General features: G+C 33.4%; 3 protein-coding genes and 2 long non-coding RNA genes across 5 annotated transcripts; 1 reads left to right on the forward strand and 4 right to left on the reverse strand.

Annotated features, from left to right (window-relative positions):
• Window positions 1-1,459: 1,459 nt before the first annotated feature.
• On the reverse strand, window positions 1,460-5,367 carry LOC146916853 (replication protein A 70 kDa DNA-binding subunit B-like). The gene is made up of 11 exons (XM_085718746.1): window positions 5,218-5,367; window positions 3,517-3,781; window positions 3,317-3,413; window positions 3,093-3,220; window positions 2,916-3,000; window positions 2,631-2,760; window positions 2,379-2,533; window positions 2,177-2,297; window positions 1,921-2,097; window positions 1,735-1,806; window positions 1,460-1,648 (listed from the first exon to the last, which is right to left on the reverse strand). The coding sequence occupies exons 1-11, from the start codon at window positions 5,365-5,367 to the stop codon at window positions 1,460-1,462; spliced, it is 1,569 nt and encodes a 522-aa protein (XP_085574872.1).
• Window positions 5,368-6,392: 1,025 nt separating this feature from the next.
• LOC146916854 (uncharacterized) lies at window positions 6,393-7,319 on the reverse strand. The gene is made up of 2 exons (XM_085718747.1): window positions 6,891-7,319; window positions 6,393-6,803 (listed from the first exon to the last, which is right to left on the reverse strand). Exons 1-2 carry the CDS (start codon window positions 7,302-7,304, stop codon window positions 6,549-6,551), a joined length of 669 nt encoding a protein of 222 aa, XP_085574873.1. The 5' UTR covers window positions 7,305-7,319; the 3' UTR covers window positions 6,393-6,548.
• Window positions 7,320-9,588: 2,269 nt separating this feature from the next.
• On the reverse strand, window positions 9,589-11,969 carry LOC146916855 (uncharacterized). The gene is made up of 3 exons (XR_015015339.1): window positions 11,653-11,969; window positions 10,458-10,594; window positions 9,589-10,054 (listed from the first exon to the last, which is right to left on the reverse strand). It is a non-coding gene; the product is annotated as an uncharacterized LOC146916855 (long non-coding RNA).
• An 8-nt stretch (window positions 11,970-11,977) lies between these two features.
• Window positions 11,978-14,495, reverse strand: LOC146916856 (uncharacterized). Its single transcript, XR_015015340.1, has 4 exons — window positions 14,047-14,495; window positions 13,217-13,266; window positions 12,747-12,899; window positions 11,978-12,048 (listed from the first exon to the last, which is right to left on the reverse strand). It is a non-coding gene; the product is annotated as an uncharacterized LOC146916856 (long non-coding RNA).
• Window positions 14,496-15,201: 706 nt separating this feature from the next.
• Window positions 15,202-26,979, forward strand: LOC146916857 (damage-control phosphatase At2g17340-like). The gene is made up of 12 exons (XM_085718748.1): window positions 15,202-15,507; window positions 17,839-17,904; window positions 17,995-18,061; window positions 18,168-18,236; window positions 19,905-20,045; window positions 24,143-24,271; window positions 24,372-24,458; window positions 25,268-25,342; window positions 25,419-25,496; window positions 25,619-25,696; window positions 26,507-26,569; window positions 26,689-26,979. Exons 1-12 carry the CDS (start codon window positions 15,338-15,340, stop codon window positions 26,767-26,769), a joined length of 1,104 nt encoding a protein of 367 aa, XP_085574874.1. The 5' UTR covers window positions 15,202-15,337; the 3' UTR covers window positions 26,770-26,979.
• The last annotated feature ends 714 nt before the right edge of the window (window positions 26,980-27,693 follow it).

A 27,693-nucleotide genomic window follows, 5' to 3' on the forward strand; every position in this document is an offset into this window, starting at 1 on the left:
TGCTACTAATTGTGTGCTGTCCCAAGCAACTTTTAAGACATTGCACGTGCATTTTTCAAGGAAAGTGACATAGAAGCCTAAGAAATGATGTTGCACTTGCATTCCTCCTATCATAAAGTGTCGCAGCAAAAGAAAGCTCTTGATACAATCTTCAACACCTTATACCTTATCAAAATATGCTTATTTTTGTGTGTATTATAAGCATTATCTTTGCAAAATTAATTGCTGCTAAATATCAGTTTCGTTGCTCGAGAAGCTAATGATCATACTCTATGTCATTAGCTTTTTGAATTGATCATACTCTATGGACTCACGCAAAGACCAAAGTTCTAATTTGTTTAAACTTCTTCTTCACTCACATATATTTAAACTGATAAAAAGTGTTCCTAACCACCTATGGCTCGCAATGCATATTCATCTGCTCTCATATGTACAAATATTAGTGTTTATAATATAGGCCAGGATAGGCCATATGAACCACTTGAGAATTAAAAATAGTTTTTCCTCTCTGAAAATATTTTATTTGTTTACTGGAAATATGTTCTCAAATAGACCTTGTGACACTATAATGTAAAACTCGTTTAAGATGATCTAGTCAAGAAATGTACAGGAGGTTAGTTAATACTCAATTATCTCACTATGACATGTACGGACATTGCTTTCCCAGTAAGTGGCGTGACTGTTTGTGTCATCTCCTTTAAGTCTTGTTCGAAAGCAATTGTCCATATCTCGAGCTATTTGTAATGAGCTTCGAGTTATGTGATTTTTTCTATAGACTGTGGCTACATATAGTAGGACATTGTCTTCTTAAAAAAATAACCATAAACTTATTGATGGAGTAGAGGTAGAAAATGCAAGTATCATATTATTTGTTGACTTTAATTCGATAGGTTTTTGAGGTTTTTATATTTCTTTCAAATGTTTCTACAAAACCATAACTGTCATTTTACCATAATTTTCCTATAAGCGTTTCTACTGTTTTGTAATCTAGTATAAACTGAAATTTATAAACTGTAATTTCAGTGCAAACTTTTCTGCAGTGTGCTATATGCAAACAAACTCATGTTCACATTATAAGAGTGTGACAAAGAAACCGAAATCAAACAGCACACTAATTCCGCATTGGAACATGTTATTATTCACATGAAATAAGAGTTGTTAACATATAAGCCGAAACTAAATTGTGGATTGAAAAAAGAGTGTTTGCAGCCAACAAATTTACAGGCCGGACACATTAGATTTAAAGCACTTCATGTTTAAACCAAAACTTTATTTAGGTGTACTGCTAAAAGTTTGCAGAGCTAAGCAAGTACAGCCAACACAAAAATACGATGAAAATTATAAACCAAATTTTTAAAACAGAAAGGAAAAACACGGAATCTACAAAGTCTGATTCATGGAAACTGAAGAAAGTAGATAACAAAGCAGATAGTTCCAGCATTCGAGCAAGTCAAACAGCTTAAGTCTCTTTAGGCTCAATCTTGACACGAACAGACCTGTTCGGTTTTGTAACCGATGCCTGACCAGCTTCACCATGTTCAACAGCCACAGATTCAATGCTATCAGAGGACCTCTTGAGAGTTGTCTTGCTGGTTGGTGTGTCAATCACAGAGGTATTGCTGCATGAGTCTTGAACCTCCTGCAAATCCTGCAGACATTTGCATAAAAAAAATTGTTTAAATGTCGTACAGATTAAATTTTATGCATTTCATTAGTAACTGATCAATCAAGTACCATCTGAACATTATTATTGTTTGCAGCAACACCATCCACACTTGGCTCTTCACCAGATCCATCGTCGGGTTTCTATCACACATACACCAACAAAAGAACAAATCAGTTATAGAATGTTATAGGATGATTTCCTTATAAACATTAATCCAAAACAATTATTAGATTGTAATATCACATATGAACTACCTCTAAATTATACTTAGACATGAATTGTTCAATGACACCAACATCATCAGATGCCTTCTTAACGGCATAATTCCTATACTTCTTTAGGATATTTCCTTCACCAACCTCAACCTTGAAAAGAACTTGCTTGTCAATGAGCACATCAAAATCAGTAGGATACTCACTGGCACCTTCTCCCTATTGAAAGATTAGAAGATGTTAGTCGAGAATTCTATGAAAAAAATGCTCCTATGTAGTACATGTATCGATCCACTACCTTATCATGTTCTTTGATCAAGTCTTCCACGGTACGCCCAATAAATTGTGTCACCTGTCGATCAAAAAGGACAAAGGTAGTGGACCCTGTATTGTCCATCACAATGACATGGAGCTTGAACCTAACAAATAATCAACGGTATCAATAGACTACTATGTATAATAATTAGGGCAAAAATTATATTCGGGTAAGATTCAGATACCTAGGCACAGCGCCTTTGCAAATTTTGCACCTCTTACAACGAAGCATTCCATTCTCAACAGTGACCAGTGAAGCACACTCGGTGCATGACCGAAAGTACCACTCAACTCCAGTTTCGACCTCACATATAGTGGCAAGCACCGAACCTTGACACACCTGTAAAAATTCCACCGCCTTTTCCATATAAATCTTGAACATAAATATCAATGTGTAATCCAAATCAATATGTAAAAATTTACAAAAAGACAACTACCTGAGTTGACTCGATCATACTTTCGATTGTCATTCTCTGTGTGTTGAGCAAGTCATCTGACAGAGATACAGAGCTGTTTGCGGAAATCTGGCTAACACTTTGGGTCAATTGGACTGATGCATTCTTCATGCTGATAAAAGTACACCAATGTCATTTAAAGAATGAAACTCATGAAGCAAAAGGTTTCGTTGTTGCAGTAATTAAAATATAGGTAGTCTTACAAAACACTTTCACACCAATCATAAATTTTTAGTTTCTGATCTATATGAAAACGTAAATGATTACCCTTCCATGTAAGCAGCAACATCAGGTAAATCGCCATTAATTATGAGCTTAGTCCCAAAAAACGCATTAGCAACTCCCATTGAACCTAGTTTGAACAAATTGATCATCAAGTGAACATTATTTCCAATTTCATGCGTGGATATTAATAAAAAGTAAACACCAAAAACCAAAAAATACCCATATATTTGCGTGTCTTGCAAAACTGCAAAATCAATACAACAGGCGAAGAGTTGTCGTGGTTAACAAAACAACTGACAATTTTGTCAGCATGTTCAGCCCAAAGAGAGCAATGCAAACGATTGTTTCTGCAATAAAAAATTAGGTAACAGTCAATGCATCCACACAATTTCTATCAAAATTGTATTACATGTAAGAGGCACAAATAAAAAGATAGAGCTCACTCTAAATCTTGCAAAGTGAGATCAATCACTTTGCTCTTCCTGCCCTCGTATTCAGTCTCCCTTAAATCACCCTTTTCAATTACATGACCAATAACATCTGATATAATGTATAGAAAATCAAAAACAACTGTCAGTATTTTCTGAAGTAGTGTATAAAGTCATAAGTAATGCACATCACACATTCATGATCGAAGTCTTACCAACAGTTGTGTCATGGACAGTTGAAGAGAGAATTTCATTGAATGAAACGAACTCAAAAACATTGATAGGAATAGTAGGCAAGTCTTTTTTGGTAAAATTTGAGTTGTGCAGCATACTAAGTTTGTGTTTGTGTGAAGTTAGCTTATATTTCCCTTCATTAAAGCCGACGATTGCATTGTGAAGCTCATATGTACCACCTTCCTCAACCATTGATCTGAACTTTGGCACCAAATCCTTTCTTACCGTGGCGTGGATACGTCCACCCTATAGATGACAACAAAAGCAGTAAGTAGGTTGTTGAATAAACTAATAAATTAATTTAATAGAGGCACCTTGACAATTCCGTGTAAAATAGAAAGGAAACAAAAAAAATAAGCAAACCGTATCAAAAATTGTACATTTCCATTGCTCTAACTAACCATGTAAAGTGATACTATTTATAAAAAAAAATTAAAAATTAAAACAGTAGAGTACTATATGATAGAAAGGAAACATTATTGCCCTATTACACAATTTCGTGGCCTATATGGTGCAGACTTTCCTAAAATATTTATTGTATTATTTTAACTTTAAAAAGTTTCATAACAATTCAGCTAGTAACTTGCGTAGTGACTAATATAATTAAGAACAAAACGTTTTTTAAGGGATTAGAAGATCAATGGTTTAGTACATAATAATACCAACAATAATAACAATTGAAACATATCAATTCCCTCAAAAAAAAAAATTCCAAACATATCAATCCTTAAACGTTTTTAGAAACTAATTTTTTTTCTTCTATTTGTGTGACAATTTAGTGGCAAACAAACATGGTGGTCGTTGAGTACTATATGGGAGAAGTATTTATTAGAAACAGAAATGGTGTGGCACATGAATTATATGCTACTGTTAAATTATTTCTATTTTCTTAAATTATCTTATCAATACATATGTGTGGGTGTCAGTGTCATATCCAATGATTGCCTATGTGTCTGTGCTTCATCTCCTATTTATAGCAGCTGCATATTTTGTGCATATGTCATGATTAAAATTTTAAAGTAAAACAGAAATCAACACGTATGTTTATGATATGCTATCTATTTGCTTCTGTTGATTAAGGTTCAGCATTCCTAGCTATCAATTTGTATGAAATTAACAGTAACAATGTTAGATTATGATCAATCTGGTGGATTGTTAAGTGTTTGAAAGTGGTTTTTTGTTTCTGGTTTTCAGCTGAGGTCCTCTTTCATGGATCTTAAAAGCAACAAAAGGAACTCGTGTAATTCTAAAAAAATACCAAAAGGAACTCGTGTAATTCTAAAAGCAACAAAAGGAACTCTTTCATGCATTCCTAGCTATATATTTTTTTTCTGTCACTATTTTTTGTTGCTAATCATGGTCTACCAATCTCCATAAGATTAATTGTACTTCTGTTATATTGATAGGTAGGCATAACATACTTCTAATTAAAAGTAAGTAATGGAAAGCAGAAATAATGACAACATATAAATTAGATGCAGGTAGCAAACATATAAATTGAATGACAACAAATTTATAAATATATTTTTTAGATACTTTTGAGAGTGGTGGCTACCCTAATAAGGCATATTTACTATGCAAGGTTTTACAAAATAATCAACATATATTTTGAGAATTGAAAGGAAAACCAGAAACACTAACTTGTGGTTAATTTTAAAAATAGATTGAAAAATTGGACAAACCTTTGCATCAACCAGCAGCATGTTCATGAAGATGATGTTAGTTGGAACGTTTTTTTCTGGAATTAACCAAATATGAGCAACCCGCACACACATCTTCAGGTTCCTCTTGCCTCCAGAAATAGCTGACAGTGGGGTGTATACGTTAGACATTGTTGTTTGGTGTTTCGCAAGAAAGGAAGATGCTTGTTTAGAAGCAAATATGCTGTGAACGATATGTTGTGAATATGCTACGTGGTTTTGATGTATCTGTTTATATAAAAACTGGACAGCACGGGTTTGATGGATTATGGAAGGATATGTTTGATGCTTCGGATAAAAAATAGGAAATATTGTTAAGTAGGATGGATATGTTGGATGGCTTCCATAAAAAAGAGGAAATATTGTTAAATAGGAGATGAATCTCTAGAATCGCTGCATTTTGTTACTATCTATTCACAAAAAATCAGGTCCAACGATGATTTCCTAATTTTACTATTGTTTCTTCACAAAAAATCAGGAAGAATAGCACATGTTGTTAGTTAGGAACAGATTGTATCAGAAGTTATAAGCAGGAAAGGATTGCATCGGATGCCTTTTTTTTAGTTTGATATTAGTTTCCCAAACAAATTCATGAGAAGAAAAAGCATGGGATTTTGTTAGACAGGAACAGTTTGCATTAGAAGAAAACGTAGGAAAAGATTGCAGCGAATGTATTTTCTGTAGTATTATTTTATTGTCCAAAACAAAAACATGAGAAGAAAACCTCAATGAGCTGAAATGCTAATATATTTCTCTGCCTTAATCATGCAAGTACATGTAAAGAATGAAGAAATTAATTGCTAGATATTTTTATACGATATTTTTGTATGCTAAATGATAGCATCGTTTCTGAAATTTTTTTAGAAGCCTCTCCAAATTTGAATGAGTGGAATTGAAAAAAGTAGGAAACCATAATTTTAAGTCATTTAGCAAGGGAAAAAAGTAAGTTTGAGAGCTTGTAAGTAAGTAAGTTGAATGATACAATGATGAAAATTTGAGAACATTGAAAGATGGGGAATATCATCAATCTCTGAATCAACTTGAAATGAGCAAAATGTCTTCAATAAATCCATGTTGTATTTTATTTGATTTTTTTGGGTAAAAAAAGAGGGACAAATTCTAAAATGAAAGAGAGCTAATAAGATAATAGATAGTGTTTGGAACATGGAAAAGAGTTCAAAAATTTAAATCTAAACATTAGAAGGATCCGATAGAAGCAAATGCTTGCAAGGTTCCGAAGCAATTAAAATAACATGGTGGATCTGATAAAAGAAATTGTTTGCAAGGTTCTCAAGCAATTATATAAACATTGTCTAATTGTAAACAACATCGAGATAAATTAACTCATTCATTCCTGCCTTCAGAGCGCCCAATCTGATTTTCACACCTTCACGCAGCCTTCGAGCCTCCACAAACCTCTTCCACTGCCCACCAATCCTGCAGTGTTCGTAAGGAAGAGTACCAAAAATCAAGTCACAGTCCCATACGTTACCGCAATCATCCACAATCTTCACATTGGTAGAAGAAGTATCCAGCATTTGAGCAATATTTTCGGTGTAAATGAGAATCTGTAAAAACCAAAGATGGAAGGAATTTATAGCTAGTAAATGAAAAACTAACAACAAAATGAACTTTATAGGAAAATTGCATCGTACCAAAGCACCCCTTGTCACATCATATTGAGATAATTTTTTTTCGAAACTTATAAGCATATCACTAATATTGTGACGATAACAGAGAAGAGATGTTCTCGGCTGGAGATGTTGGTTGAAAGTTGGCGTGACATTACTTTTGTCAATAAGGAAATTCATGGGTGGATCAAAAACGGGATAGTTGATAGTCTTGTGAAACCTATCAGTCAGCTTCATATCAAATCGTTCATCATCAACAAAAATCAGAGTAACCCACGCACCTAGACCAATACCATAAAAGTCGCGAACTGCTTTCCATCCCTTTGTCAAAAAAAAGTTACCATTAAAGGCATCGACCAAGACCTCAAATTGATTGCCCTTTGGATCAGTCAATGTTGCAAAGCGTCCAATCCGATCTCCAAAATCACCGCCAAACATTCTCGGCAAGCATACGACACCCTGGTGAAAACAACAAAATCATGAGCAAGTAGGCAGATGGTGGTCTTAAATTAGGAAGACAAATATTGTACCATAAATTTCCATAGCCACGAACTTAATATTGACTTGAACGGAACAAATTGTTATATTCTACCATTTCAGACACCACCATAAATATATATTATAGAATTATAAGATCCATCAATGATATCCATGTTGTTTGTTTTTAAATGCAGGCAATATAAGAATCAAACAACATAAAAAAATATCAAGCAAGGAACAGACCCACACAAAATTGTAATTTATAAGAATCAAACAACACAAAAAATTATATGTTCAGTATAAGAATCAAACAACATAATTTTGATTTATGTTCAGTATAAGAATCAAACAACACAAAAAATTATATATGCAAGGAAGAAGAAAAATAATAAGCAAAAACAGAAAAGAGAGCAGACAAAACAATGAGCAAAAAAGATAAGGAAAGAACACCAAAATAAGGAACGAAAAATTATATAAGCAACACGGATAGTGCACACTAAAAATCAATATATAGAAGTGCACACCAAAAATTTAATAAGAGACCAAAACTATAGAAGTGCAACACATAATAAGCAAAAATATTAAGCAAGGAACAGACCCACACGAAATTGTACTCGGCAACATAATAATAAGCAAAGAACATATAATTTTGATTTATGTTCAGTATAAGAATCAAACAACACAAAAAATTATATATGCAAGGAAGAAGAAAAATAATAAGCAAAAACAGAAAAGAAAGCAGACAAAACAATGAGCAAAAATGATAAGCAAAGAACACCAAAATAAGGAACGAAAAATTTTATAAGCAACATGGATAGTGCAAACTAAAAATCATTATATAGAAGTGCACACCAAAAATTTAATAAGAGACCAAAACTATAGAAGTGCAACACATTATAAGCAAAAAAATGGGTTATCAGCATTATTGATGGCAATGGTGTTATCAGTGGCAACGAAATAATATATTGGGTTTTCTAACCAACGGTGCTATTGATGGCAACGGAATATATAATTAAAAGTCAGATTAGACAAATAATGTGTCATTCAATAAGATTAATTGCATAATAAATACAAAAGAATACATACTAAAATAAAAGATATTTTACTGTCAAAAGGATAGGTCAAAGAAAAGGAAAGTAGTGCTATTGATGGCAACGAAATATATAAAAAAAGTATACTCACAGTTTCGAAGTCATACTCGACGATGTATGTTCGGTATTTGAGTTGTAGCTTGTTAATTGCCTTGTCATATTCTGAAAGTGGGTTTTTCAATAGAGGACCTGTCAAGGAACGAAAGTGAAATTTTGTTATGTATAAACGGCAACAAAAAAAAATAATATAAACAAAATAAGGAACGAAAGTTAAATATTTAGGAATATGTGTTGAAGTTTCTACCAGTTAGGCAGTGAAATAAGGAACGTCAATCTCCTTTTATCAGGGTTTTAAGCTTATCTTGTCCGTCAAAGTTGTTTCCTTGATTTCCTCTTTATTAGGGTTTTATATTTACATCGTGATTTCCTTTTTAAAGTTGTTTCCTTGATTTCCTTTTTATTAGGGTTTTATATTTATATATCGTGATTTCCTCTTTTTTTGTCCGTCAAAGTTGTTTCCTTGTTCTCCTTTTTATTAGGGGTTTATATTTATATATCGTGATTTCCTTTTTTTTTGTCCGTCAAAGTTGTTTCATTGATTTCCTTTTTATTAGGGTTTTATATTTATATATCGTGATTTCCTCTTTTTTTGTCCGTCAAAGTTGTTTCCTTGTTCTCCTTTTTATTAGGGGTTTATATTTATATATCGTGATTTCCTTTTTTTTTGTCCGTCAAAGTTGTTTCATTGATTTCCTTTTTATTAGGGTTTTATATTTATATATCGTGATTTGCTTTTTTTTTTGTCCGTCAATCTCCTTTTATTAGGGTGTTAAGCTTATCTTGTCCGTCAAAGTTGTTTCCTTGATTTCCTCTTTATTAGGGTTTTATATTTACATCGTGATTTCCTTTTTTTTAATAGATGAAAACGACCATTTCCTATTTTTTGTTTTTAATAATTAAAGTTTTGCTTAGGGTAAATTGGTAATTGTTAGCATTAGGGCTACGGTGAAATTAGGGCAACAATCAATGCTTGGGACAACTTTTATATTTTACTAGACCATCGACCCGTGCTACCGCACGGGTCATTTTAAGAAGCTAATATTCACTGTAAAAATAAAACAATGTAGTTCACTTGAATGTAAAAAATGTCGTAAATCAAACCATAATGTCAATTACCATAGACTTTGTTATTGTTCCATAATTCTAGTACGTAGTTCCTGTTACTCTAACATAACATATAATTTTAAAAGGGAAACTGAAGTTCGTTGACATGCAAATAGTTTTAATAAGTAAGAAAATGAATAGTACACAAAAAAGTCCTACACATTATGGAAAACTTCTCTGTAGACCACATTTGATGCAACATCGGTATCATCGCCGTCCTCGTCATTAATCAATATCTTTAAACCACCCCTCGAAGTAACCCATGATATTGCGACGTACAACTGTCCATGTGAAAAAACAGGAGACGCTAGGTAGACATCAACATGTTCTAGCGTCTGACCCTGGCTCTTGTTAATAGTCATTGCAAATGAGACAGATATCGAAAGCTGCCTTCGTTTAAATTTGAAAGGAATTCTATTATCAGATGGTGTTAGCGATAACCTCTGGTACATCCTGCAGACATTTGCGACAAACAATTTGATCAAATGTGTTACAGATTAAACCTTTACGGACTCATGAAAGATTAAACAACAATATCATGAGCAGAGAATCATTTCATATGCGATAAAACAAAGTCGCTTAATCAAAAGCAAGAGATTGGGCATAGCATTACAACATCTACAGCTGTTTAGCAATATATACATTTAGACTTTTATAAAGTATTTGTTATATAATGTAATAAACTCCAATTTTTATAACAACCACTCATTTGAAGAACATGTCAAGCAGTTCAAATTATTTTAGTAACAACAAAAAGCTAAATCAATGTCATTTCTAAACATTATACCTCATAGAAATAACCTATGTACAAAATATCAATCAAAAAACTAAACCAAAATAGAATAGAAAGCTTAACCTATGCATTCAGTGGTTGTTGCTTGTCCTCATGATAATTTGCCAAGGCTGAAACGAACAAAAAATGGAACATATATTAAATAGCAGCAGTTTTAGCAGCAGACAGAACTGCCGCACCCCACACCTAAAAAACAGCATCTGCAACACCATAACAGCAAAAACAGCAACAGAGGGTTGTTGTCAAGCAGCCATAAAAATAAAAAAAAACTAATGCATGTTTCCCTTCACTTTTGAGCATCTATTAGCAGCGGAGGGTTTCTATCAAGCATCCATAATGGATCCTCTATCAACAATTTACTTTGTAGATCTCAATATCAATAACTCCAAAAAAATCCGATACTATAATTTACTTCCCATTCAAATTGATGTATGTCATTTATCGAATAAGAGATGTAACTTTTCAGTATATGCCTAAAAATAACTATCAGTGCACCAAAAAAATATGAAGAAAAAAAGGTATAACAAAAAACATGTCAAAATCAATAAGTTGAAAGTATATATGTATCGTAGAGAATCTCATCTAACATAACTTGAGCAAATTTTTTAGCATCTAGATCAGGTATTTTGATCTACTTGTATTCAAACATACATATATATGCTTCTTCAAATCTGCCGTATAGAAACAAATAAGAGTATTTGGCAAGAACATGCACCCAGTTAGTGACAGTAAATTGTTCTACAAATAAAATAAGTGCTTTCAGAATAGTAGTTCAAGGGCGTATATATGATACTTTCAATACATAAACATGTACATGTAAGTAATCCACTCATGCATATAAGAGATTTAGTTCAATTTGCACTACATAGTCACTTTAGGGACTATGTGAAAATATTGCCAAATGTACACACTGTTTCTTTGCATGTACGTTAGAAATTTAGAATAAAACAATAGATCATGGTATATATTTGAAGGATAGTGCTTTCAGGATCTATATCAAGATAACTTCTAAATTGGGTATAAGTCAGATTATCAAAACAAAAATCAACACCATAAACAATTGTGAAATCAATAGCCACTTAATCAAACAATTATAAACTACAAAAAAACGCATGAAAATGTTAAGAAACCTTCCATATTAGAAAACAGAGAAAGTGAGAACTATTGCCATTGCACAACAGCAGCCGACAGGCTAGAAACCTGCTCCAAACTATGCATAAAATCCCTAAAACTCGCTCCAAATTATGCAAAAAATTACCTTGGACCAGCTCCAAGTTATGCAGAAAAAAACAACCAACAAAGACACCTGATTCAGTAAAGTTCAAACTCCTATAGGCAACTCAATATAGAGGATGAGTTTTGAGTGAATATATATTCTTTCGCTGCACATGTCTTTATTTCTTTCTCATTGGCCATTCTTCGACCAAAATCAATGGCTTCCAATGGATATAACAGTGCATCCCTTCTTTAGAGATTTTGAACAACCTATCAATATATCAATTCACCTAGCAATCAAATGTTCAAAAAATTAAGAAAAATAACAAAATCTTAGAGAAAGCTGCTACCTTAACATTGTTTTTTTGGTAGGAGAAGGCAAGGCAATAACCCTCTGCTTACAGAGAACCACGCAGGGGATTAAAACAAACAGGATAATCTGTCAAAACCCCAAAACAACATATTTAGTGCACCTTTACGGACTCATGAAAGATTATAAATTTGGTTTCATCTTTTTCAGAGCAAAGTTTATAAATGCTTAGTATAGCATATTTTTAAAATTGTATATCATATTAAAATATCAAAACAGAATGTATAAAAAGTCTAGTATTTATATCAATAAAGAATAATGTTCCATTTTATGAAGATATAAATTTGAATGCTTGAAATATACATATAGCGCCGATATCAAATTCCATGTGGAATGTTCATAAACTTAGTTGTGAATAAGAAAGCAAAATTGTGCATTTGAGCATCTTGCAATGCTATACAATGGGCAAACTTAAGCAGAAAAGTTTACGCAAAAATGTGCATCTAGCCAAACAGAAGAATAAGCCAAAATTTATAACTGAAAAATAAAGCAAAAACGTGCATCTAGCATTCTGCACAACATATTTATGATTTAAAGTAACACAATTCTTATCAAGCTCTTTTTTTCATGCTTACAGTATTGTGTATCATCAATTACTCATATGATCTCAAGTTATAACAGAAAAATGCCAAACTTTTTTAAGCTTGTCAACACAAAGATCAGATTTGATGCTTAACCTATAGTGATAGACCAGTAGGAGACTATTACAAACAGCCAGCAAAAACATCCAATAAAAATCTATAAACAAAAGTAAAACACTTACAGACCTAAACTAAGAGCAGAAAATAAAACCGATAGGTTGCAGTAGGAACACACTGACACGGATCAGAACGCATGGGTGGAAGAAACGTTGCTTTGTAGCAGCTACAATCTGAAACACCTCTGCTGCACAACAACAGTCCATATGCCAAAATCCAGCTCTGAATTATGAAGAAAATTACCTCAAACTGTCAGAGTTATGCAGAAAATCATCTTGAACCAGCTACGAATAGTTAAGCACAAACATCTGAATATGAAAATCCAAAACATAGATTGCTTTAGCATATATTTTGGAGTTATGCTAACAAAGGCTAATACATTATTCAACAAAACTATAGAAAAAAACCTATTAATCAGAACTTTCAATTTTAAAACATGTTTGCTACTTGTGTTCATTCGATTTGTACTTCCTTAGAATAATTTTCTTTATCATGCTTCATAAACAAATTTAGAACATGTTTGACTATTTCATTGCTACCTCACAATGATGGCAAGTGGCGATCAAGTTAATCCAAGAGGTGGATGACCCTATGCAAGATATACAAAGAGGTAAATTGATAAGTACAAATTCAAAACAAAACAAATCAAAAAAACACTTTTTGGGATTCCACGCCTGACCGTTGACATTAAAAAACTACACTAATAATAGCCAAGGAAAAAACGTGGTGCACTAACACAGCCCCTATAACACAACACGCACAACAGCTGCCAAAACAGACACCACAGAAACAGTGAACATAGCAGTAACAATTAAACCACCCAAACCAACATCTAAAGCTAAACAGCCCCAAAAACAAAAAAGCACAAATAATTGGTTTAGCTTTCAATACTACAAAACCTGAATAAAAATGCATTTGCTTACTCATATGAAAGGTTCAAATAACCAACTAATAAACTGTCAATCAACTGGAGGATATGTCGAATTCCTATTGCGATTACAAAGCTTCATAGCTATGGAATTTGACAAAGAAATAAAAAACTCATAAAATCACAGATAACCGAAAATTAAACAAAGCAAATGCTCCCACTCTGATTTCAATAAAAATGTTATCCCCTATATTGTCGAAAGAAGCTAGAACAGTAGTTGGTGTCTTATATTATATGATAAACTTACAATGATAGGAGCAAAAAGTACATAATAGATCATTTGTGAAACTTTGTTTTGACTTTTGTAATAAAAATGAATCGGTCCAACAATAAGTTTTGCAAACCTTTCGTAGAAATTTTATTGCCAACAACCAAAAGAAAAAATTAACCAAATTTTACTAAAAACCCAAAATTAAAAATGAAAAGCCTCTAAATTCTTACTGTAAACAACACATACAAAGCTGGGTGGAAGTGTCCCTCCTTGTGCAAAACTCAACTTTCGAATCCGAATCGTCGCCGAAATGCTATCCGGAAGCGTGAAAGAATCCAGAAGCTCTGCAATTACTTCAAAAACAAACAAAAATTAACAATTGAATTAAGTTATGAGAGAAGGTAGGAAACATAGGAGATTTTGTTAAGCAAAGGAGCAATTTTGAAGCAGGGTTAACAGGGTTAAACAAATGGGAATTAAGCGAGAGAAGAAACAGAATAATTCAACATTGAGATGAAGCACTATGCTGCCAATACACATCCTTTTAATTCAACATTTGATCTTGCACACAGAAATAAAAACAACGCTTTCTTGATTTTAATAGAAAGCGAGAGAGTGTAAACCGCAAGCAGAAGGTAATTAATCGGATGCTTCTGATAATAGTAGTAAAGAGGACACAACGCTGCAAAATCAACAACAATTAATTAGAAGAAAATTTAATAAAAAGAAGAAAATAGAATCGAAATTGAAAGAAATTAGGGTTAGAGAAAGTGAGAGAGAGAGAGAGAGAGAGAGAGATAGGTGTAGTGAAACAAAGCTAGGCAGAAAAGAGTTGGAAAACGAAAACGCGTAGAAAAAGAAAACTAATAGGAGTAATAGGATTATTTGGTTTCTATTCTGTTGTTTGCGGCTTTTTTTACTCTTCTTTTGTTAATATAGCTGTTTGGTAATTAAGGTGGTTTACGTCAGGGTAAAACAGGAATTTTATGCCCTAGGGTTTAGGTGTAATTAGGGCAAAACTAATAGCATGGGTTAACTTTTATATATAGATAGATTAGGGTTTTATATTTACATCGTGATTTCCTTTTTTTTAATAGATGAAAACGACCATTTCCTATTTTTTGTTTTTAATAATTAAAGTTTTGCTTAGGATAAATTGGTAATTGTTAGCATTAGGGCTACGGTGAAATTAGGGCAACAATCAATGCTTGGGACAACTTTTATATATAGAATAGATTATGATTCTCCATTTATTGTAATTATATTATGAGTAATTAGTATTTATGTGTAATTATATTCGCAGAAATTTGTGTATATTGTAATTATTTTCAATAAAATAAAATAAAATTGAAAGAATAATTTTGACTTAAGATCCTGTTATATGTATGCGTAAGAACTTCATCAAAGTTCTTCCGCTCGATAAAAAACTTCATCAAAGTGACAACAAATCTTTTACTTCATTTCTTCAAAAAACCCATTTCACAAAAAACTCAATTCCCCATTTTCAATTTTCCTTCTCAGATGGAAAGCGCATCAGAACTGGTTGAATTTCCATTGCTATTAACACCAATCGATTCTCACTATCGAGCTTGTACAATTCCCTATAGATTCCCTTCTGATAATCCTCGAAAGGCCACTCCCACAGAAATCTCTTGGATTAATCTCTTCCTTAACTCCATACCCTCTTTCAAGTATGTATCTATGATTATTTTATTTTATTTTTTTGTAAAAATTTGATTTTTTTTTTTTGTTGTCTGATTTGTTGTTTTTGATTGATTTTAGGATACCCTTTTGCTCATTTTGATTTTAATTGCTGGTTTGGTTTAGTGATGATAATAATTGATTTTTAGTGAATTGATTCTGTAAAATTGATTTTAGATACACGCTCTGTTGCACGGACACTTCTAATTGAAGGTGTGTCCCATTATCCCACACATGTGGTGTCTGACACCGACACTTGTTATTATATTGAATTATGTCATTTTTTCAAAATTTTATCGGTGTCGACATGTCCTTGTCAGTATCGTGTGTGTCTGGTGTCCGTGTCTGGTGCTTCATATGAGTGTCGAGCAGTGTGACATGTCTTCAATCATAAGTTTTGGAGCTATGAGGTTTTGTGTTACTTGTGTCCTATATTTTTTTGTTATTAAAAATATGTATGAATTGACACAGACACCAAAAGTAATTTAAGATAATAACAAAATTGAATGTAATTACATTTTTTTTTTTGAATCGTATTGAATGTAATTACATGTATGAGTGGGGAGCAATGTGACATGTCTTCAATCAGAAGTGTTGGTGTTACGAGATTTTGTGGTACTTGTGTGCTAAATTTTTTGTTATTGATAAATTGGTATTTGTTTTTGGCATCTGATTCGCTGTTTTTGAATGATCACAGTATACCTCCCTTTTTCTTTTTGTTGCCTATCAGTAGTTTTGTGGTTTTTTGCTGCTTGATGGGTTGTTGTATTCTCCTTATGGGTATTTGTTACTGAAATAAAAAATTCACACATGAATTTTACCAAAATATTTGAAAACCATTGGGATGATTAACACTATTCAAATATGTGTGCTTAGTTAGGTTCAGTGAATGATTAATGAACATAACAGATGCTGCAAACTCATTAACCATTCATTGTGAATGTAATTAACCATGATTTTGAAGGTTACTAACTACGATTTTCAGGTGCGCAAATATACTTGATATTTGTTAATCATTTAAATTGTGTTTAGATATACATGAACTTTAGGTGTTGAAATATACATGATTTCTATATTCATCATTAGAGCTTTATGTTCAAAGTCGTGGTTAATTATGTTTAGTGGATTATTAATGAGTTGCGACATTTTGATATATCCATTTACCATCCACTGAATTCAATTAACAATGTATTTGAACTGAGATAACCATCTAAATTGTTGTTGAAATTAATAAGACAGCTCTTTTTGATATGATAAGCTGAATTGTTTTTATATTTTTTTATGTAATTTGATTAATTTATTTTGATGTGTAGTTTACAATTATGTCAGGATTTTTTACTCATTCACTTGGGCCTTTTATTCTTTTTAAAATGTTATTCATCCCTCACTAGCATAATACCATTTAAATATAAATCAGAGCTTGCACTAGAATAATGGTAGTGATGGATGGATCACATATTCAGGTGACATCACCATTAACATTTGTTAGCTACTTATCTTTCAAAATAGCACTTTGACATATTTGTTACTGCCATAGTTGTTCAATAATGCTTCCTAGTATATTATTATCGTGATTTTACTTGTATCGCCCTTTTGAAAACTTTCCTCCCGTTTCTTTAGTACTGGATTGAGGCGAGTTTGTCATAAAGAAGTTTGGGGTGAGTTGATAATTCTTGTTATACAAAAGCTGATTTATGTGGTAAATTGTACTATAAGGCATAAGTATATCAATATTGACTAAGAGCCTATTCTTCCATGCAAAGAGTATAGCTTATCACAAATATATGTCTCAATTGTTTCAATAATTTATCCGTGACTCGATGTACTTTTGTAGTTTTTTTATAGCCCGACTTAACAAAAACGCCGTTATCGATTACAGTTCCTTTTAACCTAGATCTAGGAGATCATTTTCAAACAACTTACAAGCATTATGATTTGTTCGTTTCACTATTGTCAAATAGCGGCTGTTGCATACCAAAATTTAAACATATTGCCATTGTTTTGTGATAGGCTATGTAGTACAAATTGTTGTCAAATAGTGCTATAGCTGCACTGTAGCGTAGCAGAATTTGAACAAACTGCTATTTTCCATGTTCTGCGATTGACAATACTGGTTCTTTTCTAATCTAGGTTAGTAGAAGCAACTAATTGATGGCAATACTAACATTTACTGATTTTAGTGAAATATTTGATTTTTATATTATAACATGAATTCTTGTATTTGTGCGATTCCTGTTTATAGCCAACTCCACCTTTTGGGAGAAAGGCTTTGGTTGTTGTTGTTTTATTGAATACATTATTTTATACCTTTTATTTGGCAGGAAGCGTGCAGAGAGTGATACTTCTGTTCCCGATGCTGCAGAAAAAGCTGAAAAATTTGCTCAAAGGTGATTCTTCTTATCTTATTTCTTCTACGTTTTAGTTTGTAGCATAAAATTTCCTAATTACATCTTTGATTTTTGCATTCCCTGGAAAAGGTATGCTGATATACTTGAAGATTTCAAGAAAGATCCGGAAAGTCATGGTGGTCCACCTGATTGCATTGTATGTTCTATACTATGTCTGACATTATACCCTAATAGTTTGATGATGTGTCTAATTACCTTCTTTGTTTTTTCTTTTTGAACTTTTCTGCTTGGCGATTCGCTAGGTTCTATGCAGACTTCGTGAGCTAATACTTAGAGAATTGGGATTCCAAGATATCTTTAAAAAAGTCAAGGTAAGTTTATCTGCAATTCGGGATCCTATTTGTTATTGCTATACAGCCATAGATAATAAAATGTTGAACATTGTTGTCAAATAGCGGCTAGTGTTGTTAAATAACAGCTATATCAGCGCTAAAGCATAGATGAACTTGAACAAATCACTAATATTCCATGATACACTATGTAGCACAAAATATTGTGATATAGTGGCGCTATAGCACTGTTGTCAGGGGTGCAGAGAGAGGGGGGACTGACAGGTGTCATGGTCCCCCCAAATTTTATAATTAAAGAGTTACATAGTCAATTACTTTATGGCCCCATGATCATTGGTTAATTACTAAGCAATGTTTGAATGAAAATAGTTGATATGTAAGGCATAATGCGCGAGTGTGATGTGTGGCAGAAGGTGCTGATACATGTTGGTTACTAACTAGGCTAATGAGAGATAAAATTTGAGAAGGAGTGGTATGGTAGAATAGAAATTTTGATTCCTTTTTGTAGTGACCATTAAAAAAGGCCTAAAAAATTTAGCACACTACTATGTAAAACTGTTGTTTCATCCTGTAGCATGCAAATTACGCTATATAAGTATCTGGGTTTTGCTCATGGTCCCCATAAATTTTGATTCCTGACTTTGCCACCGACTGTTGTGTAGTGGAATTTGAACAAATTGCTATTTTTTGCGATCCTCTATTGACAACACTGATAGCAAAACTATTGTTTTGCGAATACTCTATTTAGTACAAAGTATTGTCATATAGCGGTCATAAGTTATAACGGGGTTGTAACATTGTAGCCTAGTTGAATTTGAAGAAATTGCTATTTTTTGCGATTTGCGATTGACAACACTGATGTTGAAGAAGAATGTGTGCCTATCTGATTGTTGTGGTTGAAGTGTGTTACAGGAATAAAGTATTAGTAAACAATTATTAGTGAATTAGCTTATTTTAAGTATTAGTTTTACTTTAAGTCATTTTACTCTTTTAGCCTTGATGGTTGTATTTAAATATGGTTTGTTGCCTCATTTGACAATCAATCAAACATTTTAACAATTATCTTCTTCTCTCTAAAACCTTAAAACTTTCATTCAACACTATTCTTACATGACTTCTCTTTTGTACCGAATTCTATTCTAAATCATTAGAATTCCTACACTGAGACTTGGATTTTATTGGTTCGTCCCTAGAATCCGTTTTTACCATCTCAATGTAGGAATTCTAATGATTTAGAATAGAATTCTGTACAAAAGAGAAGTCATGTGAGAATAGTGTTGAATGAAAGTTATAGGGTTTTGGAGGGAAGAAGATAATTGTCAAAATGTTTGATTGATTGTCAAATGAGGCACCAAGCCATATTTAAATACAACCATCAAGGCTAAAATAGTAAAATGACTTAAAGTAAAACTAATACTTAAAATAAGCTAATTCACTAATACTTGTTTGCTAATACTTCATTCCTGTAACAAAGTGCATAACATCTTCCATGGATATAGAGGAAAATATAATGCAAGGATTAGTTGACTTAGAACGTCTACATTTACCGACAAAAGTAGTGCGAAATTCAACATATCTTGTTATCAATTTCATTAAGAGAGAGCTGTGTTGTATAAATCACATTATCAGTGGGCCATGTAGTTTAGTTTTTGTTGAGATACTAATTGCTTTTCTGATTGAATGCTATAGGATGAAGAAAATGCAAAAGCCATTTCCCTGTTTGAGAATGTTGTTCGTGTTAATGATGCCATTGAAGATGAAGTCAAGCGAATTGAGAATCTAGTTAGAGGAATTTTCGCAGGAAACATATTTGATCTTGGTTCTGCACAGGTAGAATGATTTTCTACGTGTTCTTTTAATAACTTCTGGATAAATAAAATTAAGATTAATGTTTTGCTATTTGTTACAATTACAATCTGTAGAAAGAAATAGGGTGAATGCTGTTATGTTTTATTCATCAATCAATAAACTGCCTATTTAGAGAGACCACAATAGAGAATAATTCTTGATGAGAATTTTAAGAAATAAAAATAATGAGACAATAAATTGGAAGATACGCATTCACTAAAAGAATCATGTGGATTCTTCTAGAAAACACACGGGTTCCAACACCCCCCCTTAAGTTGGTGCATGGATATCTATCATGCTCATCTTGCTTATCAAATGCTCAACGATGGGTCTTGCCAAGCTTTTGGTTAAAATATCCACAGTTTGTTGGCTATAGATCACCAAAGATAGACATATGATTTCGGCGTCTAACTTTATGAAATGACGGCCAATCTCTATACACTTGGTTCTTTCATGCTGAGCTGGGTTGTGGGCTATGCTAATGACAACTTTATTGTCAAAATATAACTTCAATGGAAGCTCAATTTTCATCTTAAGTTCCTCCGGGACTCTATGGATCCATAATCCTTCATAAATACCCTGATCCATAATCGTAACATAACATAACATAACTCGAGTGGCCTTATGGCAGATGACCTATTGAATCTTGGATATACTTTGATACCATCTTAGAATTTGGGTTGGCATAACTCCACCTTATAAAACCGACTTGTGAGGTGAGAGATGCCGCTCGATATAAACTCTAGTCACCTTATTTTTAATCTACGTGAGACTTTGTGTTTCCAATATTTTTTTTTTATTTTAATTTTTTTATGATAAATAGATGTACAAACTTCTTATTTCAAAATATTTTATATGCCATTACAATTAAGGCTAGTAATAAGTGTCATCATATTGGAAATAGGAGTTGTTTATTATCATCATCATCATCATCATCGTCATCATTATTATTACAATTTATACGTCTAATATGTTGGGGACAATCCTTGTAAGTGGTTCCGTTGGCATAGAAACATAGTCTTGTTGTAAGGTAGTGAATTCTCCGTAGTAGTACTCCAAAGTGTTGGTTTCTTGTTGTCTTTACGACTTTGAATAGGTCCAACAATTGTATTTATGTCATGAGGTTTTTTTTTTATGTAGCACGACCTTAAAGCTTTTCAAAACAACTATAATAGATCAATCTTCAGCTTGATTTTCAGAGCAAGCTGAAAATAGGCTGATTGTGTAAATGTGTTAAGGGAGCATGTCCCATGCTGAATTTACTCTTTCTCCCAAAAACCTTTATCATTTCCATATACTACATCGGGCCATTCCCGGTGAAAGAGGCGCCAATTGACTTAACGAATTTTAGGTAGAAATATCCACTTCATTTTTCCTTCCCGAGAAAAATTCAGGTTATCGCTGAGACACGTTAGTGGGCCACATCCCATGTACCGTATATTTGTTTCAGACATGTTTGGATCATGCGCATCCTCCATTGATGCACACTGTGGGTGGCCATTGTTGGGCCATTAAAAAATACTCGTAATAGGATATGGAGGGACGTGCTCGTGAAATGTGCCTAAGAGCCTGATCTGAAGAATGTCTCATTCTTGAATGGCAAAGGATAGTGTTTTCCTTTTGTATAGCAGCAAATGCAGCTCCGTTCAATTCTCCTTTAAGCACAAAAACCCCTTCATACAAACTATCTGAATCGATCATCCTCTTAGAAGCTTGGTCTAGCCATTCTACTCTTGCTGATTAACAACCATGACAATTTCTTTGCATGTGATGAACATTCAGTCAACTCACAGTAGCACGGCAGGACTAAGCTTCGAAAAGGATGATTGGTTAGAGTAATTAGCATGAAAGGAGTTTATGTGCTCAAAGGAGAAGTGACTGAAGGCATTTGCTTCTACACAAAGGAACAACACTATCCTTTGGCATTCAAGAATGGGCATCCATCAGACCAGGCCTTTAGGCACATTTCACAAGTAAGTACCTCAATATCCTACTACGAGTACTTTTTTTTTTATGGCCCTACAGTGCCCACCCACTGTGTGCATCAATGGAGGATGCACAAGACCCGAACTTGTCTCAAACAATTTTATGATACATGGGTTGTGGCCCACTAACGTGTCTCACCCATACCTTGAATTTTGCGCTGGAAGGAAAAAATGAAGTGAAAATTTCTATCAAAATTCGTTTAGTCAATCGGCGCTTCAACTTCACCAGGAATGACCCAACTTAGTATATGGAGACAATAAAGGTTTGTGGGAGAAATAGTAGATAAAGAATGGGACATGCTCCCTCAACACATTTACACAACCATCCCATTTTCAGTTGGCTCTACAAATCAAGTTGAAGCTTGATCTTATTGATGTTTTAAAAATCTTTAAAGTTGTGCCACATAAAACAACCCATGATGACATAAATACAATTGTTGGAGCTTTTAAAAGTCGTAATGACATCAAGGAGCCGTCATTTTTGTGTACTACTACTACTATTACAGGGAACTCACTACCTTACAAGAATTAAGGCTATGTTTCTATGCCAATGGAACCACTTACAAGGATTGTTCCCAACATGACAACTCTTTTGAATTTGATGATTATTACTAGCCTTAATTGTAATATCATATAAATAATTCGAAATAAGAAGTGTGTAGTTTTATTTGTCTTAAAAACAACAACCAAGCCTTATCCCACTAAGTAGGGTCGTCTAGGTTGAGGTAGGCCCAACCCAAATTCTAAGATGGTGTATTGGAAAAACCAAGTTCGACGTAGATTAAAAATAAGGTCTTGCTACTTGCTAGAGTTTATAAAGGAAAACACCTCTCACCTTACAAGGCGGTTTCGTGAGGACGAGTTAGACCCAATATAAAAACTTAATATGGTATCAGAGCCTATTGAATTGAGCCACCCACCATTTATATTCACAGCCACATCAAGCTCAATAGTGCTAGGCGTGGATACAAATAGTGGGTACCATATTAGATTTTTATATTGGGTCTAACTCATCCTTACAAAACTGGCTTGTGGGGGGGGGGGGGGGGGGGGGGGGGGGGGGGGGGCTCTGTGTATAAACTCTAGCAAGGCCTTATCATTAATCTAGTCAGACTTTTTTCTTTAAATACACCACTCATGTCTAACACTATTGGGCTTGGTGCATGAATATAAATGGCGGACGGATGGTCCGAGTCAATAGGCTCTGATACCATATTAGAATTTGGGCTCAACCTTACGAAACCAACTTGTAGGGTGTAGACTGCCCCTACTTATAAACACTTGTTAAGGCTATATCTCTTCAATCCATTTGGGCTAGTCTGGTGGTGTTGGCTTAGGACCTTGGAGTGTGTCCTCTCAATGTCTTAAGTTCGATTCTCTCCGGTGCCAATTTTGGTGGGCTCATGCTCATAATTGGATATATAGGGAGTGGCTCGGTAGAGGAAACCTAATAGCAGGTGGTCCAACAGATCCTGGATAGGCTATGATATGATCTTAGAATTTGTATCGGGCCTAATTTAAGTATTCAACCTTACAAAAATTGTTTGTAAGGTGAAAGGTGTGTCTCTTTATAAACTCAAGTAATACCTTATCTTCAATCTAAGTGGGACTTGATTTTTCCAATAGTTGTGATTCAAAACAAATGTCGAAGTGGTAGAGTCTTTCATCCTCCTTAGCAGATCTGGTCATCTTCCCCAAGCTCAAATCCTGAAAGATACGTTAGAACATAAAAAGTTTCTTTTCGAAGAAGCTAAACTAGCCCACCGAAATTGGCACTGGAGAGAATCGAACCTGAGACCTTGAGAATTGAACCTATGACTCACACAAGCTGGAGTAACACTTGCTTTTATGTTTTATTCATCAGTCAAGAGACTGGTTATATAGAGATTTCAATAATTGATAATAATTCTCAATGAGAATTGTAAGAAATAAAATTAAAGAGCCAATAAAAAGGAAGATATGCATTGACTAAAAGTATCATGTGGATTCTTCTCGAAAACACATGGGTTCCAATACAATCATATGAATGAGTTTGGAAAATCATATTTTTTTGTAGTTTATGTATTAACATATTATCTTCGCAATCCCTTGAAGCTTGCAGAGGTTTTCTCTAAAGATGGAATGTCCTTTTTGGCTAGTTGTCAAAATCTTGTCCCCCGTCCTTGGGTTATTGATGATCTTGAAGCTTTCAAAGTGAAATGGATCAAGAATTCATGGAAGAAGGCAAGTTTTTTGTGCATAAATCGACACAGCATTAATATGAATTGTTGAATTTTTGTTTCTGCATTGGCATTGTTGTAATCTGTCCCCTTCATCATTGCAGGTTATCATATTTGTTGATAACTCAGGTGCTGATATTATTTTGGGTATTTTACCGTTTGCCAGAGAGCTTCTTCGGCGTGGGAGTCAGGTTTGTCAATATTTTATTTCTTTATTTTACAACTGAAAAATTCATTACGATGAAGAAAATAAATTACAAAAAGATGGGAGGATTAAAACACGAGAACAAAACATAAGACAACAAAGAAAGAAGAGAAAGGTCCTGGTTAGATTACCAACTCAAGTAAGCGCTTATAATCACTTATCATATAACTTACAAGTGTTTTTGTATAACAAAAGATAAATGCATCAAGCTGTTTTTATATAAGCTATAAGCTTTTTTTCCCAAGTTATTGTGTAGAACTTACGAAAATAAATTGAAAACAACCTATGAACATGTAATAATGTTTTCATAAGCTCTCCCAAAGAGTTTCACATATACTTATGTTAGTAGGTAAGCTCAAATAAGACGATCTGAACATGCCAAAAATCAATGAAGCAAATCTCCTCTATCCCTAATTAAATCTATTAGGGAAACCTCATACTCACACGCTTCCCACCAAATAAAAGCTAAATGCCTAATTTTATACCAAATCAAGTGTTGTGACATAGCTAATTCCTCTAAACCAAATAAATACATTACCAGACAATTTTTGCCTCTGTATTTCTACCTTAGGCATGAAAGCAATTTTTTCTGTCATTTTAATTCTAATCCAATCCTCTGATGGATATCAAATAAGATTATTTTTACTGTCTCATTGTAGGTATTTATTTGGTTTTGTAGAATTCGTAATGGATAATAAATATATTTGAAACTGAAACTGCTTGAGTTTTGATGTGCCGTTTTTACGGTTTCCATCTTCGTTAGGTATATTTTAATTTGATTCTGTTTGAATGCAGGTTGTATTGGCTGCAAATGACTTACCTTCGATCAATGATGTGACATATTCTGAGCTAGTTGAAATTATATCAAAGGTAGCAAAAAAAAAGCTTTTTCGTAAACTTTCGGTATTACCATATTCTTTGCTAACTTTATCAGGTTGGTTTCCAGCTAAAGGATGAAGAAGGAAACCTTGTGGGTGTCAGTTCATCAAATCTTTTAATTGCCAACTCTGGCAATGATTTACCTGTAAGAAAATTAACAATGTTTCTTTTAATTACATTTACATGAACTGTGGTATTTGAATCTATGTCACCAAATCAATTTGTATGATTTTATACGTCTTTCGTTCTTTGTTCAATGGATTGCAGGTTATTGATCTTGCAAGAGTGTCACAGGAGCTTGCTTACCTTGCTAGTGATGCAGACCTTGTCGTCTTAGAAGGGATGGTGAGTTCTTCCTTGGGTATCATTGGAAACTTTCATTGCATTTATGTTGGGTGTTGATACTTGCAGTGAATTAGGCTGTATGATAAGAAATGAAATATAGTTGTTGGAATTCAAGTGATTGGTTAGTCTCACATTGGCTAGGATTGGGTTAGCCTCTAGATTTTGGGTAGAGATATGTTGTTTCAGGGTCTTGATGGTCTTGGTCCTTAACCTGTTGTTGCACCTGATGCTTTCCGGATTCACCGACATGTGGTATCAGAGCCACAATTCGACTTGATGGGGGAACATGAGTCGATTTTGGCGGTTCTTTCAAATGTGTGAGACTCGCGCTTGGGTGATTATTGGTTCTTATTGTTTTGTTTTAGTCCTTTTAAAATGTCTTCTTGTCGGAATTAGTCCCCTGTAATATGTGTGTAATCTTCGTTTTTAGTCCTTATGCAAGGCCGTATTGGAGGGACTGAAATCAAATATTTTACATATTACAAGGACTAATTCCAACAGGGTCAAATTTTACGGGATCGAAAATAAAATAAGGACCACAAGTAAAATGATGTAAATCTGCAAGGATTAAAAATACGTAAAACCTACTAGAAGAAACTTGAAAGATCTTTATGAAAACTTTAACATCCATTACGGGGCCAAGCTTCTTTTCACAGATTGTTTATATTTCTGATCCTATTTCCTCTATATTTTGACACTACCTCCTCACATACTCACATACTCACATAAATTGTAACTTAGCTATCTCATTGAATTCAGATCATATATTTTCTTTTCAAATTCATATACTAATGATATATTTCTTGATAGGGCCGTGGAATAGAAACAAATCTATATGCTCAATTTAAATGTGATTCCCTTAAGATTGGAATGGTAATGCATTTTACCATTATTTTATTTCTTTCATATAACGATGAAAACTTGAGCTCTAATTAACGATCCTAATTATTTTCTTCTCATTTCTGTCTTGGTATTCTTTTATTTTTTTTCAGGTCAAACATCCTGAGGTTGCACAATTTCTTGGGGGTCGTCTATATGACTGCGTATTCAAATACAACGAAGTTTCAAGTTGATAAAGTTCATTTTTTTGGACTACTAATATGCTGCATATGTGCAGTTTTCTCGTGTTAATCTCTCAATTTGATACTACAATATATGCCTGAAGCTAGATTTTCTCTAGAATGTCTTTTTAGTATTAAAAAAAGGCGATACAACTCGGGCATTTTACTTGTAATAACAATGTTATTTGTTATATGTATATGATGACTTCTATTTAGCACCAATATGTTAGATCGAAACTATAGAGTGTCTGAGATGTGTTAGTGTCAGATACCAACATGATTGAGGTCTATATTCAATCACTTCTATTTATGATTGATGTCTATATTCAATCACTTCTATTTTTTTTTTATAAAATTATTATTGGTGTCTATTATGGTCTAGACATGAGCCACCTCTCTTACTTGGGGGCACCGACATCATCTCCCTCAAAAAAAAACATCTAATGCATTTGAAATTTGAAAGCTATTTTAATCCCCCAACATTTTTACAAAGCTCACTATGTCTAGATGTATTGTTCCACACAATCAAAATACATCGTTTTTCCTCTTCTGGAACGACGAATCTATACAAATTCGGTTTTGTAGACACGTTGAGAGTGTTTGTTTGTGTTGGTATAAGGTGTGATCCACTATTGTAATTTGTTTGCGTAACGTAGGTGACTTTGAGTTGATAACCATTCATTCATTCTCATCAAACTAATTTATTTTAATCATTCATCTATTATTTCCTCCCATCAAAATACATCAAAGTCACTCAAATGAAACCTTACATTGTTCGAAATCATCAAACATCTTTTGGTCGGGCCTTAAATTCAATTGTTCATGATTTGCGCGTCTTAACCTTTGGAACAATGGAGATAACTAAGGTTTTATTGAAGTTGTCTCCAAATTCAAAAGAAAAATTTTGAAAAAAAATAAGAGTGTACAATTGTTTAT

Source organism: Medicago sativa, chromosome 6 (assembly GCF_051527215.1).
Source record: "Medicago sativa cultivar Bolivia chromosome 6, Bolivia_mono, whole genome shotgun sequence".
Classification (NCBI taxonomy): domain Eukaryota; kingdom Viridiplantae; phylum Streptophyta; class Magnoliopsida; order Fabales; family Fabaceae; genus Medicago; species Medicago sativa.

Excerpts from the sequence above, each read along its gene's own strand:
- LOC146916853 (XM_085718746.1), bottom strand. The coding sequence starts at position 5,367 with ATGTCTAACGTATACACCCCACTGTCAGCTATTTCTGGAGGCAAGAGG. Across the intron at positions 3,414-3,516 it reads TGTCCATGACACAACTGTTG|ATGTTATTGGTCATGTAATT; the intron begins GTAAGACTTCGA and ends ACATTATATCAG. Across the intron at positions 3,221-3,316 it reads CTCACTTTGCAAGATTTAGA|AAACAATCGTTTGCATTGCT; the intron begins GTGAGCTCTATC and ends TTTTTATTGCAG.
- LOC146916854 (XM_085718747.1), bottom strand. The coding sequence starts at position 7,304 with ATGTTTGGCGGTGATTTTGGAGATCGGATTGGACGCTTTGCAACATTG. Across the intron at positions 6,804-6,890 it reads ATGTGACAAGGGGTGCTTTG|ATTCTCATTTACACCGAAAA; the intron begins GTACGATGCAAT and ends TGGTTTTTACAG.
- LOC146916857 (XM_085718748.1), top strand. The coding sequence starts at position 15,338 with ATGGAAAGCGCATCAGAACTGGTTGAATTTCCATTGCTATTAACACCA. Across the intron at positions 18,237-19,904 it reads ATATCTTTAAAAAAGTCAAG|GATGAAGAAAATGCAAAAGC; the intron begins GTAAGTTTATCT and ends TGAATGCTATAG. Across the intron at positions 24,459-25,267 it reads TTCTTCGGCGTGGGAGTCAG|GTTGTATTGGCTGCAAATGA; the intron begins GTTTGTCAATAT and ends GTTTGAATGCAG.